This window comes from Bacillus rossius, assembly GCF_032445375.1.
Source record: "Bacillus rossius redtenbacheri isolate Brsri chromosome 4 unlocalized genomic scaffold, Brsri_v3 Brsri_v3_scf4_2, whole genome shotgun sequence".
NCBI classification, from domain to species: domain Eukaryota; kingdom Metazoa; phylum Arthropoda; class Insecta; order Phasmatodea; family Bacillidae; genus Bacillus; species Bacillus rossius.
In genome coordinates this window covers 3,701,126-3,721,426 of record NW_026962011.1, presented here as the reverse complement: position 1 = coordinate 3,721,426, position 20,301 = coordinate 3,701,126, and the positions used below count along the sequence as shown (strand labels likewise).

Here is a 20,301-nt window from a genome sequence, read left to right as displayed (position 1 = left end):
TTGAATAGAAACCTTCTCGATGGTGCAAACGAACTAACTTTATGGACACTACCTTGCACAATTGCGGCTAACCTACAAGGATGTACGGTTTTTTTTTATCCACCTGATAGCCAATTAAAAACGTAGACAAACAAAAATATTCTGTTTTAATATTTACACCATAAATGATCCCAATTCTGTAAAAGTCACAAACAATGCTATTCCCAACAAAAACAAATTTTATTGGCAGCTTTTAGAATACATAATATACATAAATTTAAATACCATGGACTAGTTCATCCAATCATAGTATATATAAAACTATTAGGAAATTACGACAATTAAAATCTGCTGTCAAATACTAGAACAGGTAGCTACAGAATCACCTGTTTCATAGGACCAGTACCCAATAGTCGTGACTTGGATGCTTCTACTGTGACCCTATGAGATGATAATGGGAGCATAGACGGAATAAATAGATGGTAAAAACGGGAGAACCCCGAGAAAACACACCGGTTCACGGCAAAGTCCACAACTTTTCACACTTATAAAGTATCCGTCTGTGATTCCACTGATAATTGAAACCATACCATCTTTGTAGGAGGCGAGTAATCATTAACTGGAAACAAATTAATATTAAATCTTTATTTCATTGAATTGATTTTGATAATTTTAAGGCCTTTTCTACATTAATTCAGTGAATTTCACAAATCTACGGTCGTACCAGTGTTAGCGGTAAACAGTTGTTAGTCTCTGCACCGACTATGGATGCACTTGACAAAAAAGAAACAAAAATTAATTAATTAATCGAAAGAATGAAAGCCATAAAGTCTCTATTAAAGAAATCCAAACAAAATCAGAATTGTCTATCTTTGCATTAAAAAAAAAATATATGGTAAAAATCTGAAAAAAAATTATTTTTAATATATTTCAGTTTTTCGTTTTCCATAGCAGAAAAAACGCACATTTAATTTCAGTCAATGTGTGACCATGATACACATGCTATAAAATATTACGATTTGATTCTCGGCAGATCAAAGTAGGCCTACTGATACTCGCAAGTGAGAAATTAAATAGAAAATCACCGACAGCTTTTCTCGGTATACTCATATCTCGCCCTACTTTGTGTATTACTTCGCTGCTTCTTAAATCATGTTCAAGGACGACTGACAACATTGAACTCCACCATAGGAAGCTCCAACGTAGGAAGAGCCCTATCATAGGAAACCCCACCACAGGAAACTCCACCACAGGAAAAACCGAAATGGAAAACAATTTTCCGGTTTTGCGACATGAACTAGGAAAAAATGACTTCTCTAACTTCAATTTCGATGAGAGGCGAGAGGTACAGCTAGCTATAAGGGAGAAGAGTTCAGAAGGAATCTCGAAGAGGTGTGATATTCCAATAACTGTAGCTCAGTTTTTAGTTTGTTACTGCTTTTGAAAAAAACTTACTTCGCTGGCAGTAGTCACATTGGACGGTGTGTTACGATTTGGCGCCCACGGTAGAGTATTATAGGGTCATCGCAGCTCAAGATACCTCCGACCAATTAAGTCTCCTCGAGTATGCAGCTCTAATACAGGTTTCGTTTAAGAGATCCAGGCTTCATAAACGCGCCAATCAGCCAGCTAAATCCTCCCTACGGCAACTCTCAACTCGTAATTAGATCCCCCCTCCCCCCAACCCAACTATAACTCTCGTTCTTCACACGACTTCATTGCTGTTGTGTTGCAGGGCGTCCAGTTGTAGAGGGAAAGAGAGAGAGAGAGAGAGAGAGAGAGCCCGATCAGGACGGCAAATGTCATCAAAGTTCAGAATGAGACAACGCTCTCTCCCAGCCTGCAGTCATTTTCCACACTTGATTAGCAACATGTAGACATGCTGACGAAATAATTGCGGTCTGACTTCGACAGCGAGGTCGTGAAGAAAACCCAGCAAGAGAATTGATGAAGGACCAGACCTTGACCTACGGCAAAGGAAACATTCCAACGCGTTCCTGGAGCGTGTTTCGGAAAACCGCGGAAAACTCATCAGGATGGTGCTACCCAGATTAAAACCAGGGTCTTCTCCAAATGGTTCAGAAGATATCAATCACGCGGAAAATATTTTAGTGACTTTGGTCTCGGCCATCTTCCGTTTCTTTTATCTTCTTTTATATTGAATTATCTTTTTCCATGGTGTAAAATATTTTGCTTAATTAAACATCGATTAAAATATAAAATGATGCGGTAATTTTCGTATACGAAATACTCATTATACCGAGCAAGCTAAATTTTGTATATTACAAGACGCATACATATATAGAACCTCAAGTAAACGTTAATAAATTAATTATTCGAGCAAAACTGTACATTTCTTTTTGCAAACAGTATATATGTGGCGACAAAATTTGCAACAAAAAAATACAGCGAGAATATATAATACGTAGGAATCGTCCTAAAACCAACATGATGCCATGAAAATGCAAGCTCATAACAAAGCGGGAGAGGCCAAAACTTTTCCAAAAAAAATTATAATTAAAACTTGAGATTTTTGTGACGCTTTTAATCTCTACGATTCGAGAACGGTTCTTAAGTGACTAATGCCCCAAAACACACCAAGTAAGTATGTACTGTTATTGGAGAAAGCTGACTTCACATTACATACGTTATTTGTTGACACCCTTTTAGCAGATTAGATTCCTGGCGGGGTCGCAACTTAGCGAACGTTGCCGTGAGCTGGTAAGTTTTCTCGGAGTACCCCCCCCCCCCTTTTTTTTTCATTCCCCTACCACTCATTCCGAAAATGCTTAATTAATGTCTCACTGTGCCTTTTTTTATTACCTCTAAAGACCTCGGCGTAAAAGCGACGCTACGCATTCATTTTTCATTCAATTATTCATTCATTCGCTTCAAGAATTTTTCAAGCTGGCCCTAAAGCCGGTCTGTCCCTGCAGGAGTACAGTCGGCTTCAACAACTGTCAGCTCCGTTCCATCCATGTGGCCTCTGACCACAACTGAACCCCTACATGTAGACTAATTCATTCACGCCCTTTTCGTCCAAATAATATTAATAATTAATTAAAAACTAATTTTAATAACACTTAATACTAATAAATATTATATTATCAATATATTTTTTATAAATATGATATATAATATATTTTTACGAACATGAGCAAGGTTGCGTCAGGCGCAGGTGCAGAGCTAGCTGAGCTGATATCACATGCCGCTGTAACATGAGATGTGCCGATCGCACCTGGGTCGCCGCTTCCCCTCCCTCCAGCCCTCAGCACCCGCGCGGCGCTGTTAGTTTGACATCCGAAACCTGACAGCTAAGGAGTTACGCGAGCCGCCGACACGCGTTTCGAGAGATTTCTGCCGTCGTGTCGGCGCGGAATGACGCGACTGGCCCCAGCGCGCTTGGGAGTTCTGGAAGGTGTCTGGGCTGATATAAAAGCCAGGGGACGCCGGCCTCAGAGAGTAGTTCAGAGTGAAGTCGGGAGTTTTCCCGCGGCGGGGTTTCCGGGCGATAGAGCGGCGAAGTCCCTGGACGAAGGTTCCAGGGCGAAGAGTTCAGTTCCGGGCGATAGTGTCGCGGGCACGGCGGAGTCCCGAGCGAAGTTCCGAGCGAGGCGTCGAGTGGGATCTCGGCGAAGGGGAAGTGCGACGGCGGCGGCGGAGTGCGGCGACGGAGTCCCGCGACGGAGATCCAGGAAGGGTGCTGCGGCGAGAGTTGCGCCAGAGGTGCGGTCCAGCGAGGCGTGCGGTGTGTAAAAACGAGTGACTGAGGAAGCAGCATTTTTAAGTAAAATTGATTAATTTGCATTTTTAAATTATTTGCTAGTAATGTAAATAGTGGCAATAAATAAAACTGTGTGTGATAAAAATCTTTAATTGGGCTATCCCTTTACGAACCCTGTAAATCGCAACAATATATACTGCATTATAGAATATTATAAAAATTATATTATAGTAATAATTAATAATAATATTAAATGTGCACCTGTCCACAAGAGCAAAACTTGCCTATGCGTCACAGTATAATAGGAAAAATTGACGATGATGGATAAGTTTTTATCCTTGGGGTTAGATAGCCAGAAATTTGGTGCACTCTGAACGTAATCTAATTAAAATAAAAACAAGGATTAGCAAGTTCCCTCCCCCTTCCCTATACAGAACCGTTATCTTCCATTTACGCTTTTTTTTCTCGAACGATAGCTCTATCATTCAAGACTTGCTCCCCGTCTTTCCTAATGCGCCGCATAAACGCATAGTTTTAAGTACAGTTGAGACTTGTTGCTCAGTAGCCTGTAGTTCTCAGGGTAGGTACGGTCGGAATCCACCCTCGGGGGATCGGGGCTCTGAACCTCGAATGTTATTACTCGCCAATGTTAACGAACCATCCAACTGTGAAGTTGAAAGTGGAGGAAAATAATCACCCCCCACTCCGTTACATTTCACTGCAAACGTGCGAGAACTTCTCCCCTGCAATTAATGGAATAAAAACCCAACTATTATTTACAGTTCTTGGATTTCGCTGTAGCAGCATTTAGTTTTGCTCATTTGCAACTACTGCATGTATATGTATTTCCAGTGCATTACTCTGATGTCAGAAGTGGATTATTAAATGGCTTTTCAGCAAAAATGTATACTTAACTTGAAATGCACCTGTTCAATTTTGCATAAAGAAATTGTTAAAGTCAAATTTTCTACAAAATACATAGCCTAAACAACACAGTAAAATAAAAGTGCCCACTCAAAAAAAGTTACTTCTATTTAGCTTTAGTTAAAGAGTTAATTATTAGTTGTAGTTTTTAATCCACCGCATATACGGGAATATTAGGTAATAACCATGTGAAGGGGCCCTTCCTCAGAATTAAGTATTTAAATGAATATATTACAGCAGTGTGGAATGATTTTAATTCCTGTGTACGCAATACATCAAAAAATAGAAAACTAATTAACTCCAAAGTTTAAGATAAGAAAACTTTCCTTTGAGTTTTGTATATAATCCTACTGTGTTATGTATGTATGATGTAGACTATAACGGAACGAAGGCAATTATAGCGCGTGATATTGGTAACTGTGAAGGACTGAATATCGGCGTGAAAATAATTACGATGGTTAGTGAGTGCTGAAGGGAAACTAGCGGTTATGGTATGAGTACGAGATAAAAACTGCATCCGAATACCAGCCCTTAGCTAAGGATCCAATAAAAGTGCATCGTAGTGGACGCGGCCATCTTTGCGTTGCTTCCGAATCTTCACAAGGTATGCCGATGTGTCCACTAAACTCGAGATTTCTAGGGATGCGACATTCGCATCCACTGATGCGTCTGTACATCCATTAGCCTAGGAAATGGGTTTTATTTTGTTTGTATATAATACTAGATAATACCTAGCATGCGTTGCAATGCCTCATTAATATTTTTGGTAATTTGTTTGAAGTAGGTAGACATATACAAAACATCTCTCTAATTATCCATCTATATAACTCTACCTCTCTTTATCTATATATAGCCAACTATCTCTCTTCTAAACATTCCTATATCTCTGTATGTCTCTATATATGTGTATATCTCTTTATCTCAATGTATATTCCTCTCTGCCTCTATCTGTGTATATCAGATTATATATCTATATCTTTATATCCCTCAATTTCTCGCTATCTATCTATCTCTTGCTATCTCTCTATCTGTAACTATCTATCTAGAGCCCTCTATCAATATCTCTCTATCACTCCATCTCTCTCAATTACTATCTCTCTCCATCAGTCCATCACTATCTCTCTCCATCACTCTACCTCTCTCTATCACTCTATCCCTCTCCATCACTCTATCCCTCCCCATCACTCTATTCCTCTCCATCACTCTATTCCTCTCCATCACTCTATCTCTCTAATATTTAATTCAATTCAATTCTGTCATGCGTGCGCACTCATACAACGAAAACACACGAACCGCCACTAAAATATATTAAATACATACATTTGTTGAAACGATTCGCGCACCACCTATTGTAAAATGGCTGTAGTAATTCTAAACCTTCGCGGGTATGCGTATACCAACTCACAAAAGTTTCACCGCAATCGGATGAATGACATAGGAACGCATACGGGACAAACAAACATTTATAAAAATATATATTAGCCTTTATATAGCTACGATTTGTTTTGCTATCCAATTACTAACCAGGTGACTTCAACTTCAGAACACACACCCATTCTATAGACTACAGGGGATGTGCACTCATTATAGAGATGCTTGAACAACGTTTTGTTTGTGTGCACGGCCGTAAGAGCGCTAGTGTGCTCACTGCTAAATGTTTGTTTACGATTCGTTGCCAAGGCTCATTTGTAATGGCAGCAATTTTTCTTTCGTATTTTTGTTTAGGACTTTATGTTATGTCGTGATTGCAAAATTTCATGCACGTAACTACCCATTGACTCATCTCTTCTTTGAAACCGATTCACATATTGATGGATTATCCCGTATTTAACCCGTCTAAGACACAGGTTATCCCAAAGTAAACCCTTAACCTTTTTCCAACCTAAATTTTCCGCGAGTCCGCGCGCGATAATAGTCCGTCCCACACCTGCGCATTTACCAACTATGCATTTAAAAAGGCTGGTCGCGCTCGTAAAAATGCGCAATTGCAACAATTCCTCTACGCTTTTACAAAATTCTAGCAATTCCATGGGAGCACCCTTCTGCAAAAAAGGCAAAGAATCAATCTCTTTAATTAATTGGTTAGCTTCTACTTGGCTCACCACATCCCTTTCTTCTGTGCAAACAGGCTGAATATTATCGCGTCCCCCATCTGAATTTTCTTTTATCATTTCTATTAATTTAAGTCGTAGTATCTCTACGTCATCATCGTCTTCGACCACTACTCCTGCCGCTTCTAAGTTGGCCATAATTCCGCCCCGCTCAAGTTCATATACCCAATTTACCGCCATGCTCAAACACAAAATAGTCGCAAATACTATTAGAAATCTGCTCTTCCCAGCAGAGTGGCGCACTTTGTCGTGATTGACACCCCCTGTGTCACACCACCACAAGTCAGACACCCGTCTGGGAACAGCCTTAAACACTCCACGTAAATTCTTCATCTTTTTCAAATTATTATTTTGCGCGCTGCTCCAATAAACGAGTGCCCCAAAATTCTTAAGTAAATTATTCAAAGACCTTTTGGAAAAGGAAGAGAACAGAGTAATAGTATTTAAAACGAAAAACACGTAATTACTTGCAATGCCAAAAACTTTAATGGGACTACTTGCGCATGAACATGGCAGGCAATTTAATTGAAGACAAAATCTCAAAAAGATTACAATAATACCTCTAACCTTTTGCCCTATAGTGCTACAGAGGCTTTTAATAGAGCCACGTTTTAGTATATACCAATAAATAAATACTGTAATAAACCCGTAAATAAAATCAGACATTTATGACAAGCAGCTCCAAAAATATATATATATATATATGTATATAAATAATGAATTACAATTCTTTTTAAATAAAAGTTTATAAAAATAAATGTCACTCTAAAATGTCTTAATTACACCCGGGTGATTTTTAATTTTCGACGCTTCGCGGCAAGCATGATACAAGGTTCGTTAAAAATGGGTACCACGATGGAACATACACTCGAAGTTGTGGGCAGGGTCTTTTGGCAGAAGTTATTTTTGGATTATTCACTCTTATTTTGGCAAAGTCCAAATCAACGCCCCGGGGTTACAGGGGCAAAAGTTCGGAGCCGGAATCACTTACTTGGATGAACGATGTACGTCGAATCACACCCCGGACCTCCTGGCCCGGAGTTTAGCGGGCTGTAAATTAGCAGAGGTGCTAAATGCTTCATATTAACTCTGCAATCAACGGAAAATGTAGCGTGAACTCTTCTTCTTCTTGGCAGCACCCGTGACAATGTAAGTATTCCCCAATGCTCAATACACGTCAGCTGAGTTTATTTAAAAAGTATTCGCGAGCTTGCCCCGGCCCAATACCACGAGCCATCATCGCGCCCGTTACGCCCGAAGCGCACACGCGCCACACGGCGATCAGCTGACGACTCCCTCATACAGCTCATTCTGTCTTTTTTCTTTTTTCTTGACGTATTTCCCCCACCAGCTTATAGCCTTGGAACAGTCCATTTGCATGCTCACAGCGGGGGAGCGTCGCACACAGTATTTTGATTGAAAGTCCAAAGCGTTATTATTAAATATTAAGAAACTAAACCATTAACGTAAAAAATAACATAATATAAAAACATATTTAAAAATAAGATTTACAAAACTTATAACAAACCAATACTTTCTTTTAAAAAAAGGAAAGGGGCAAATATTAAAACTAAAATTATGTAACAGCCATAATTCAAAATTACTTAAAATAAATATAAAATCAAGTGGCCATGCCGCCTATGGCCACAAATCTCCCCGGCCAAAAAAAAAGAATCTAAAAATTGTAACTAAAATACATAATCTTACAGCTACCTAAGTTCCACATAAGTCTTGAACACTTAAAGCAACATATAATAAGGCAAGTATGAAAATTAGAGTTCGAAAGGAGAGTATTAGAAATAGTCTCAAAAGTCTCAAGGCACATTTAGTATGCTTCACAAGATAGAACAACACGTAATTAGAACACACTCGTGGAACAGGTACCACTATGGTAAACTTATATTAGTAAACTAAATAGAAATTTAATAAAATTTTCCTAAACTTACATACTCATTTCCTTTTACCGCAAAATTTCTTAAGATGCGTAATATGAGCTTTTCGCACTCTGAACTTATTTCCAACTTCTTCAAGCAACACTGTAGCTGGACCTAGAAATTTCTTAATAATAAACGGCCCCCCATATGGACTTTGCAATTTAGCGGCACGGAATTTGGCTTTGTTGCTCTGCCAAAATTGACGGCATACTACTTCTTGACCCACAGTGAAAGGATTGGGTAGCCAGTCTTTGTCATATTGAGACTTCATTTTAAGCCTCACTTTATCCAAATTTGCAGCAACTTGCTCCCACAGCTGCTCTAATTTTCGGGGGCTGTGTATAAGCAAACTATCGGATTCCAACCCCCAAATATTTAACAATGGATGGCATAACTCGCGTCCTATAAATACATGCCCGGGGGTAACTCCTGTGGCACCATGCCTGGTCGTATTAAAAGCCAAGTTAAAAAAGGTAAATATTCATCCCACTTGCGTTGATCGCGTTGGTGAAAAATGGTTAGGGCAACTTTAACGTTTTTGTTTACTCTTTCTACCAAGTTCGGGTTTGGGAAATATGGACTAGTATTAATATGCTTTATGCCCCAGCTTAAACACATACGATTAAAGGTTTCACTATTAAAGTAACTAGCATTATCCGAAATTAGTTGCTCTGGCGCCCCGAATAAACTCCACACTTTTTCCACCAAATTCTTCACCACTTGAGCACTTTTCATATCGCGCATGGCCAAAAATATGCAAAATTTACTAAAACCATCTACCAGTATAAGTAAGCAATTATTCCCTTTCATAGACCTGGGTAAGGGACCAAAAACGTCAATAAACGCACATTTCCCATGGTAGAGTAATTTTCTCCACAGAGTATTTTCCCACTAGTGTTACGTGGCTGTTTGGCCAACTGGCAAAGTTCGCATTGTCTCACATACTGCTCCACGTCAGACCGCATCCCAGGCCAATAAAATTTGGCCGAAATTTTTTCAAAAGTCTTTTCAATACCCCCATGAGCCCCTACTACTGAGTCATGAAAATATCTAATGACCATATTAATTAATCCTCTCGGCACATATACTAACCTTTTTCCATTTTTTACGAAATACACTTTATCTTTAATTACCTGAAAATCTTGAAATTTAGGTTCATGAATACCCGCTCGGATCTCTCTAATTTACGGGTCCTTGCTTTGCCATTCCTTCAAATCTACAAAACATTCGGGAAATTCGCCCAACACGTTACAAACTACCAAATCCTCAGCTTCACTACTCGCATCTAAATCATCCACCTCACTATATTCTTTCTCAGCCTCAAAATCTTGAGGGTCATACATTCTGGATAACGCGTCGGCAACAACATTTTCACTACCTTTTATGTGTCTGATTTGGAACTTAAAACGGGTTAGGCGCATTATCCACCGCCCTATTTTCCCTAATTGGCGGGGGTGGGAAAATAACCATGTGAGCGCCTGGTTGTCGGTACAAAGCTCGAACTCGGCATGTTCCAAAAAACTTTCAAAACGTTCTACAGCGAAAATACAGGCCAAAACCTCTTTCTCATAAACGCTTTATTTTCGTTCATGCCGATTAAGGGTACGACTGACGTACATCACCGGTAGCAACCCTTTAGGACCTTCCTGTAATAACACCCCGCCCAATGCTAAACTAGACGCATCCACCTGCACAATAAATTTTTTGTCAAAGTCTGGCAACGAGAGTATTGGTGGTTCCGAAAGGGCTTTCTTCAGTTCCTTAAATGCTCTATCTTGCTCCTCTCCCCATATAAAAGCTACACTTTTTTTCTTGAGATGATTTAAGGATGCACAAATTTCCGCATAATTCGGAATAAATCTACTAAAAAACCCTACCATTCCCAAGAAACGCATAACCCCTTTTACGTTCTTAGGGGGGGGGGGGACGCACGATCGGTGCCACTTTCAAGGGATCCAGTTCTAACTTCCCATTTCCTACCACAAACCCGAGAAAATGTATTTGGTTTTTGGCCCAACAAACTTTGTCAGGATTAATGGTAAATCCCGCAGATTGTAATTTCTCTAACACTACCCTCACGTGTTCAACATGCTCCTCTAAAGACTCTGAATAGATACAGATATCATCAAGAAAACTAAGCACAAATTGAAACTGCTCTTCATTCAAAATTTTTCCCAGAATACGTGAAAGGCATTGTGCACCAAAATTTACCCCAAAGGGGACTCGTTTCCACTCGTAATGTCCCCAGGGGGTGACAAACCCCGTGTACTTACGACTGGATTCGTGCAACATACACTGGTGGAAAGCGGAATTTAAGTCCAAAATCGTAAAAAATTTAGCCTTGCTCAAATATTGCAATAGAACTTCTATTTTCGGCATGGGATGGGGATCTAATAGCACCTTCTGGTTCATAAATCTATAGTCCAGCACAAGCCTGTATTCCCCTGGCCTTTTCTCCTTTACTAAAAATGCGGGAGAGGCATACGGTGAGTCAGAATGCGTAATAATGTCCTGTTCGAGTAAATCTCGAATAATACCCTTAAATGCCTTCATTTTCGGGGGAGCACACTGGTATGGGGCACATTTTATTGGCACTTCATCGTTTACTTTAATGACATATGGGGCCAACTCACACTTCCCTATCCGAGTAGTAATAACATCCTTAAATTCCTCTATTACCTGCTGTATCTTGTCTGCCTCTCTTTCACTTAACCTTTCCCGTGACTCCTCTATCCCCCCACACACCATCTTTTTTTTCTTAGGTTTTTCTAGCATTATTTGATGCCGAGGTTCAAAACCAAAATTCAATTTTCTCTGTTTACAATCAATAATAGCCTTAGTGTCGCTCAGGAAATCCATAGTACCTAAAATTAAATCAAATATCAAATTAGGTATCACGTAAAATTTTCGATCCCATGAAAATTTTTCAACTTTTATGTGCAAAATAACGCTTGATTTACTTTCGTATATCTTACTGTCCGCCGGTTGAATTTTGAAGTAACAGGGGTTCACTTTTCCCTTCCCTAATCCTTTTTTTATTTTCATGCATTCATCCGCGAATTTTTGATTCACAAAACTTTGACTGGCTCCCGTATCAATTAGGCTAGTAACCTTCCTATCACCCACTTCAACCTTCATACAAAAATTATTGATATTTCGCATTACCATTAATCTGTGTTTTTCTTTAAACCTATATTTCTTATCACGCGATTTTATTCTACACCAACACGCGAGATGTCCCTCTTGCCCAAAATAGCCACATTTGATAATTTTCAATTTCTCGTGACATTCTCTCGCTAAGTGTCCAAACATATCACACTTAAAGCATTTAAAATTTTTTTATAACTATTCCTATTGCCTCCATCCCTGGGCCTTCCATCTCTCTGGTTACAATTCCGGCTTAAATGCCCAAATTTCTCACAAGAAAAACATACCTTATTCTCAACCTTTGCTCCCTTACGCGGCATTAAATTACCCGCATCATTGTTATTGTCTTTAAGTATACAACATTTAATAAAATCTTTTTTTCTTTGCCTTAACTCGTAACCCGGAACCATCTTCTCGTGTTTACATTGCCGCACATAATGCCCTGGAGCATGGCATCGGTAACATGTTCGCGTAATTACCTTTTTCTGAAAATCCTCCCTCTCGGGCTCAGCAGTATCAATTTTTATACCCTCAACACCATCTCTCTTATTATCAACCCGCGCGGTCCTTTCATACTCTACCCGCGCGAACATTAAATTATCAACTTTCGCGCCCCACTCTAATAATTCACCTATCCTTTCAGGTCTCTTTAGGAATGAAAACTCCCTACGAACTTCGGGATTCATATTCTCCAAAATTAGACTCACTACTTCTCCCTCCAAAAAATTATCTTCAAAAATTTTCGCATATTGCAAAATTTCATGCACGTAACTACCCATTGACTCATCTCTTCTTTGAAACCGATTCACATATTGATGGATTATCCCGTATTTAACCCGTCTAAGACACAGGTTATCCCAAAGTAAACCCTTAACCTTTTTCCAACCTAAATTTTCCGCGAGTCCGCGCGCGATAATAGTCCGTCCCACACCTGCGCATTTACCAACTATGCATTTAAAAAGGCTGGTCGCGCTCGTAAAAATGCGCAATTGCAACAATTCCTCTACGCTTTTACAAAATTCTAGCAATTCCATGGGAGCACCCTTCTGCAAAAAAGGCAAAGAATCAATCTCTTTAATTAATTGGTTAGCTTCTACTTGGCTCACCACATCCCTTTCTTCTGTGCAAACAGGCTGAATATTATCGCGTCCCCCATCTGAATTTTCTTTTATCATTTCTATTAATTTAAGTCGTAGTATCTCTACGTCATCATCGTCTTCGACCACTACTCCTGCCGCTTCTAAGTTGGCCATAATTCCGCCCCGCTCAAGTTCATATACCCAATTTACCGCCATGCTCAAACACAAAATAGTCGCAAATACTATTAGAAATCTGCTCTTCCCAGCAGAGTGGCGCACTTTGTCGTGATTGACACCCCCTGTGTCACACCACCACAAGTCAGACACCCGTCTGGGAACAGCCTTAAACACTCCACGTAAATTCTTCATCTTTTTCAAATTATTATTTTGCGCGCTGCTCCAATAAACGAGTGCCCCAAAATTCTTAAGTAAATTATTCAAAGACCTTTTGGAAAAGGAAGAGAACAGAGTAATAGTATTTAAAACGAAAAACACGTAATTACTTGCAATGCCAAAAACTTTAATGGGACTACTTGCGCATGAACATGGCAGGCAATTTAATTGAAGACAAAATCTCAAAAAGATTACAATAATACCTCTAACCTTTTGCCCTATAGTGCTACAGAGGCTTTTAATAGAGCCACGTTTTAGTATATACCAATAAATAAATACTGTAATAAACCCGTAAATAAAATCAGACATTTATGACAAGCAGCTCCAAAAATATATATATATGTATATAAATAATGAATTACAATTCTTTTTAAATAAAAGTTTATAAAAATAAATGTCACTCTAAAATGTCTTAATTACACCCGGGTGATTTTTAATTTTCGACGCTTCGCGGCAAGCATGATACAAGGTTCGTTAAAAATGGGTACCACGATGGAACATACACTCGAAGTTGTGGGCAGGGTCTTTTGGCAGAAGTTATTTTTGGATTATTCACTCTTATTTTGGCAAAGTCCAAATCAACGCCCCGGGGTTACAGGGGCAAAAGTTCGGAGCCGGAATCACTTACTTGGATGAACGATGTACGTCGAATCACACCCCGGACCTCCTGGCCCGGAGTTTAGTGGGCTGTAAATTAGCAGAGGTGCTAAATGCTTCATGTTACCTCTGCAATCAACGGAAAATGTAGCGTGAACTCTTCTTCTTCTTGGCAGCACCCGTGACAACGTAAGTATTCCCCAATGCTCAATACACGTCAGCTGAGTTTATTTAAAAAGTATTCGCGAGCTTGCCCCGGCCCAATACCACGAGCCATCATCGCGCCCGTTACGCCCGAAGCGCACACGCGCGAGCTTGCCCCGGCCCAATACCACGAGCCATCATCGCGCCCGTTACGCCCGATAAGCACACGCGCCACACGGCGATCAGCTGACGACTCCCTCATACAGCTCATTCTGTCTTTTTTCTATTTTCTTGACGTATTTCCCCCACCAGCTTATAGCCTTGGAACAGTCCATTTGCATGCTCACAGCGGGGGAGCGTCGCACACAGTATTTTGATTGAAAGTCCAAAGCGTTATTATTAAATATTAAGAAACTAAACCATTAACGTAAAAAATAACATAATATAAAAACATATTTAAAAATAAGATTTACAAAACTTATAACAAACCAATACTTTCTTTTAAAAAATGGAAAGGGGCAAATATTTAAACTAAAATTACGTAACAGCCATAATTCAAAATTACTTAAAATAAATATAAAATCAAGTGGCCATGCCGCCTATGGCCACAGTTAACTGCGTGTTACTTGCTTATTGCTTCGTAGGTGGAAACTGAAAAATATCTGGCGTTTATTTATTCAATTATTTAGTGGTCATATTTTCATTGAGGTAAGATTGTTAAATTGAGTATAAAATTACGTATTAAGTAAAATACAATGCCGCCACGTGTACGAAAATGCTGTGTGCCTGGTTGCAATGATAAATTTGCTGTTAGACACCGCTTCCCAGTTTACGAAGAAACGGTTTACAATGAATGGATACAGAGAATAAACGTCGAGAAGCTGAAAACTCTCCATCCTCTTAATGCTGTAGATGTGATTGCAAACTTCAATAGTAATGCTAGCTTGTGACATAGGTGGTTTTAGCATAAATAGCTACTTAGGTCATTCTTCCACCAATGTTTATACGGTTAGTACTGTGCACGGCCACAACAGCGCTGCAAATAGCGTTCTAGCTGTTATTCAGAGAGTGGCCTTTCTATCCCTCCCTCTCTTTTCTATGATAGACTAACACCTCCATGGATACGACTCGCACGCCACCATTATTATTCGGACCATAGAAAATAACAACTGTCATAAAATATTTACTGGTAACTATCCGGTACGGCCCGCTCACCATCTATTGTACGTTATCTCACATAGACTGTATGTAACCTTCCTCGTTTTTTTCGGTTAAGTGTGCAAAGTTTCATCGAAATCGGATGAATAGTTTAGGAACGCATATATGACAGACCGACAAACGAACACACACACACACGTGTATTATAATGGGCGATCTCGGCACAGATTTTCTCTCGTTTTCGTTGAATTTACACACCGTATATTTGTATGAAAATAGTGGTGTATTCATAATTTAAATAAGTTTTCGTAATCAAAAAAATATATTGACTTAATGATCATGAAAAATGACCTAACTTTAAACATGAGAAAGATCATACAACTTTTAATAATGAAACATACTATACTTTAAAAATTTAATATTTTAATCGATTATTCCGTAAATAATTCCATGAAACACAAAGTTTGCTTAATATAGGTAATCAAATATATTACATATAATTAAGTCATTTGTTATATGATAACGTTTAAATTTTTATCTATGAATATAATTTAGTTCTATGTTATACGATTAAGTTTATGTGTATAGCTATGTATATATAGTTGATTACTTATATTAAGCAAAAAATATTTAACTTTATCATGGTTCACGGTATTATTTACGAAATAATTACTCTGCGACAGCAAAATTTCTAACGACGAGAGAAAATCTGTGCCGAGATCGCCGATTATAACACATGGGAATTTGAATTTCGCGGGCGTTCTTCAGGCTGAGCCACTAGGATCGCTGTCGTCGGGTGTCACCAACGTTCGCCATGTTAAAAGGCCTGAGTTTCCTATATTGTCCTACTACAATATTTGGTAGAAGTGAAGGGAAATGTTCGGGTTTTTCGATATTGAATGTATTTGGTGGTGGAATGGCTAAAAAATTGTGTTGTGAAATTAGTATAAACGAGAGTAATATTGATAGTAAATGAATAATGCATAAAAAGCCAGGAAATGTAAGTGGCTTTTTTATGGATTTTAATTGTTTTAGTGTTTTGTGTGAATTTCGTTTGCTATGTTAGGTGAAAGGGTACATATTCCAGAAATAATTAATGTTCCAACCATTAAGTTATATTTTGGTATTAAATCGTAATATCATAAAAATTTGTAAATATTCATAATAGTTTAAAGTACTGCCTTTATGTTGCAGATTGTCTAAATGTTTATTAAATACTTAGCTTCACTGCAAATCAGATAACTATAAATGAACCTGTTTTAATGAACTTATTAAGGACTTTATATGTACAAACAAACATTACAATTGATGTATTCTGTTTAGATTTATCTTTGGTTCCTATTCAAAAGATAAATAATCCTGCTTGAATTATTTATCTGTAAGTCGACATTAATTACCTACAAATAAAACCGTTAAAAATACTTTTCAGTTGATCACTACAAGTATTATTGATGCTCTAGCATTATCAACATTAATGAGGGGGGGGGGGGACAGAACTTAAGTTATTAGAATCCACGAAACTTCACTTGCAAATTTGTGGGAATTTCATTGTGAAATAATACATTATAACTAAAATATTATAAGGTACTCTATGATATCCTTCGCTGATTTCGGTTACGTCGCATAATGTTTAATAATATATAATAATAATGAAAATAACTTATTTTCGCAGTATTATAAATATAAAGTGGTTGGAACAGTTATATATTTTCAAAATATATAAAAGAATATACAAACGATTTCACTGTTAATGCATGTAATGTAATTTATCCTTGATAAGATTTGATGATATTAAGTTATCTTTTAAAAAATCACACGTACTCCTTTTAATTCCTTACAAATGGAATTTCTATAAAAATTAACCATCCATACCCAACAGCTTTGGAGCCATTATTTTCAACTATAAAAACATGTTAACCTATTTTCATCCCTTTGATTAAATTACTTAATGAAAATTGTAAAAAAGTACTAGGTAGGTTTCTTATGTTCATTCTTCAAGCTCAGACAGGCGCTTACCTTAAGCTTAATTTTCTCTGAAAATATATATGTTTATTAATGAAACTTTAAACTTACTACTTTTCCTCCCTTTAGAGCAGGAATTTTATAATAATGTATAACCTTTGTGCTAATTCAATACAGATTATTTTCTAAATTTTTCTTTAAATCTGTTAATTTTTAAGATAAAATTAAGAAACAAGCATAATCACATTTAAATAATCACGTTTATTTATTAGTAGGTTAATATAGGGAGTAGGACAAGAATAAATATATCCCTTACAAAAAATATTTAAACTATTAACGATGATACATGTCATTGGAGATCATTTTTTATAGGTTTTGAGTTTTTGAGTAAAGGCATTTTTCTTGTAGCCTTACTAATAACTAAATGTTAAAGCTACTTATTTTTAAATAATTTATTGCAATTTCAATGTTATAACTGCCACATTGCTTGTTTTTGGAGCAACAGCAGCAATACATATTTACTTGGAGGACATAAAAGTTTGCGTGTTTATATCATATCATCTATATAATTTGTTTTATCATAAAACAGAATTCACCCCATTTTAATTTCCTTAGAGACGGAATTTCGTAATAAAATTTTCTCTATGTGTTAATCTAGTTTACGTACTACCCCTGTTCCCAATTCTATCGAAATATTTTCCGTGGTAGACAGGAATTATCAAACATCCAAACTCACAAGATTTAACATTTATTATTAGAAGAATAATTTTTCAGACACAACCATTACAAATTCTAGTTAAAATCTAGTTAATTATTCAAAGGATATTATGTAGGTTCGGCAGAAATGGGAAAGAAAAAAGGGGAGATACATAGCAATTGCAATATTTAACTCATACAGGCGAAATATATCTCAAATAATGTCAGTAAAAAGCAGAATAATTTTTATACAATACAAATACCAATGTACGTAGGTTTTTAGTTCCGACTAACATTAAGAAATTTCATTAAAAAACATTTTTGTGAATGTATGTAGTACCGTGTGCGTGAACAAACGTAAAAATTAGCGCTTAGGTATACCTATATATATGAATTTCTCGCTACATATTTTTTTTTTTTCGTCCGCGGTGGAAAAGCTAAAAAAATTATGATTTACGTTTGTCACTGTTAAATTTTAGGGTAACATGATTAAATCAATATTGTGCCCTTAACTTGAAGCTGATTTTTTTTTTTTTTTTTCCTCCCGCCTCTGCCCAAAGGAAGTGTGTCTGGCACGAACTTTATTTTAAGGATGTACAGAAATGTCTCAGATAAGCGGTCACTTTTCTTTTGTGTAAGAGGGGTTGGGATGGCGGGGAGGTGTGTACATTTTTTTTGTGTAAGGTTTTTGAGAGAGAAAGAAGGTAGGGGGGTTGTACACAGTCTCAGCTAAACCTAATTTAGTTTAACCTCATTTCCCGGCACAAACGCTGGGTCGTATCCACGTGTCATTTCTCAGCTGTAAAGTTGACAGCTGGGCGAACTGTTTACATACGCCGCAAGCAATATTTACATTACCGTAGTGGCATTTCCCGTGCGCTGTATTGAACTAACACAAACAACAGAGACAGCTAATCAGCGCGAGACTCAGGGAAGGGCAGAGTTGGCCGTTGTGCCGGCCCAGGTAACCTGCAAGCGTGTGCGCGCAACAATGGTGCGATCGTGCAGCTTTCACTCACCAAATAAAATCCTTGCAGTGGCTGCAGAATGTCGGCTGCTTGAAGAAGCGCGGTATGAACTTGTGGTCCTTCACGTTGTACACGTTCTTCTTCTTGAGCGCGCCCTTCCGGCCCCGCAGCCTCAGGCCGAAGACGGTGGGGTCGCCCGAATTCGGGCCGTCCTCTCCCAGGTTGTTCGACTCCTCGTCCGCCATGACTGCGACTCGCCCCGCCTGCCCGCGACTCTGCAACTGCCGCTAGCTGGCGCGCGGCGCGGCGGCGGCCAACTTATCGACGAGCTGCGCCGCGCTAGTCAAAACAAGCTCCCGCTTTCATGCGCCCGCTCGGGTCAAGCGAGCGTGCCGGGGTTTTTCGGACTGCTTGTTTCATAAACGCTTGCCGTTACTATCTCAAAACAATTTTTCACGCCTAAACGGTTATAAATTCTTTCTCCTGAAGCACGCAGTACTACTCCAGGCAGAAGCGCTTAAAAAAAACGTACTTGGAGGTAATGTAAACATACAGCTCGCGTAATAACCACCTGCACATTAATTCCCGCAAGATAAGAGTGCTCGTGGGCATGCTTTAATTTAAAGTAAATATTACGCTCTTTGTTTTGAAAATAACTTTGCCGCAAAAGCAAACGGTAGGTATCTCTCTCCCAGCGTTCAACACACCAAAAACTTGCTACTACTCTCGTTGAAAAAAAAAAAGCCTTGAATAAACCATACTTATATCATGATTTTAAAAATTCAAAACTATAATGTTTATTTAAATAATTAATATAAGAAAATTGTGCTAGAAAAAAAATACTTTTTTACTTCATTTTGATTGCCAAGCAAATTTCAAGAATGTATCAATCGACTTATTAAATTTGTTTAAATTCGTAATTTATCATACCATATAGTTCAGATTTTAATGCAATATTTTACTAAAAGAATACACCTAACAAAAAGTATATCAAATGGTTCGCATTATTTGAAATACCTTGTATAAATCTATACACATTTAAAATAGGTAAAATATGTCTGAAATACCTAATCATTTTAAATCTAACTTTCAAAATAATATATTTTTTAAATATTTTACTAAACAATCTACTTTCCTCACAAGAATAATAATTTTTGTTTTTGTTGTGCTTTGTGTCTCCTCACAGAGGTAACGCTTACGGTAACGCTTAAATTCAGGAATTCAAGTTCTGTGTGTTACCACTACGTCACATATCTCCGTCTCGTAAGCACTAAACATGCAACTCTCCTTTATGTGTGAATTTATTTATGTATTGGCCTGGTGAATGTTCTTATTTTAATATTATTTTACATGTGGAGATTGCGGGTTGAATTTGATTTGCGAGTTTATGCCTACACGTATAGAATGCAGAACAAAAGGTTCCCATATACATTCTACAATGTTGCACGAAAGTTACAATGTTTCAGTAAGTTTATGGTATATTTA

General features: G+C 38.0%; 1 protein-coding gene across 4 annotated transcripts in view; it reads right to left on the bottom strand.

Annotated features, from left to right (window-relative positions):
* LOC134542481 (protein kinase C, brain isozyme-like) overlaps window positions 1-19,103 on the bottom strand; it is a 490,169-nt gene extending 471,066 nt beyond the window's left edge. For 3 of the 4 annotated variants that reach the window (XM_063386800.1, XM_063386802.1, XM_063386803.1), the window contains exon 1: window positions 18,868-19,097. In XM_063386800.1, coding sequence (XP_063242870.1) covers window positions 18,868-19,061 — 194 coding nt within the window. In that variant the 5' untranslated portion in view covers window positions 19,062-19,097. Of the gene's footprint in view, window positions 1-18,867 lie in introns of all 4 variants that reach the window. The other variant, XM_063386801.1, reaches the window with a different exon arrangement.
* Window positions 19,104-20,301: the final 1,198 nt, after the last annotated feature.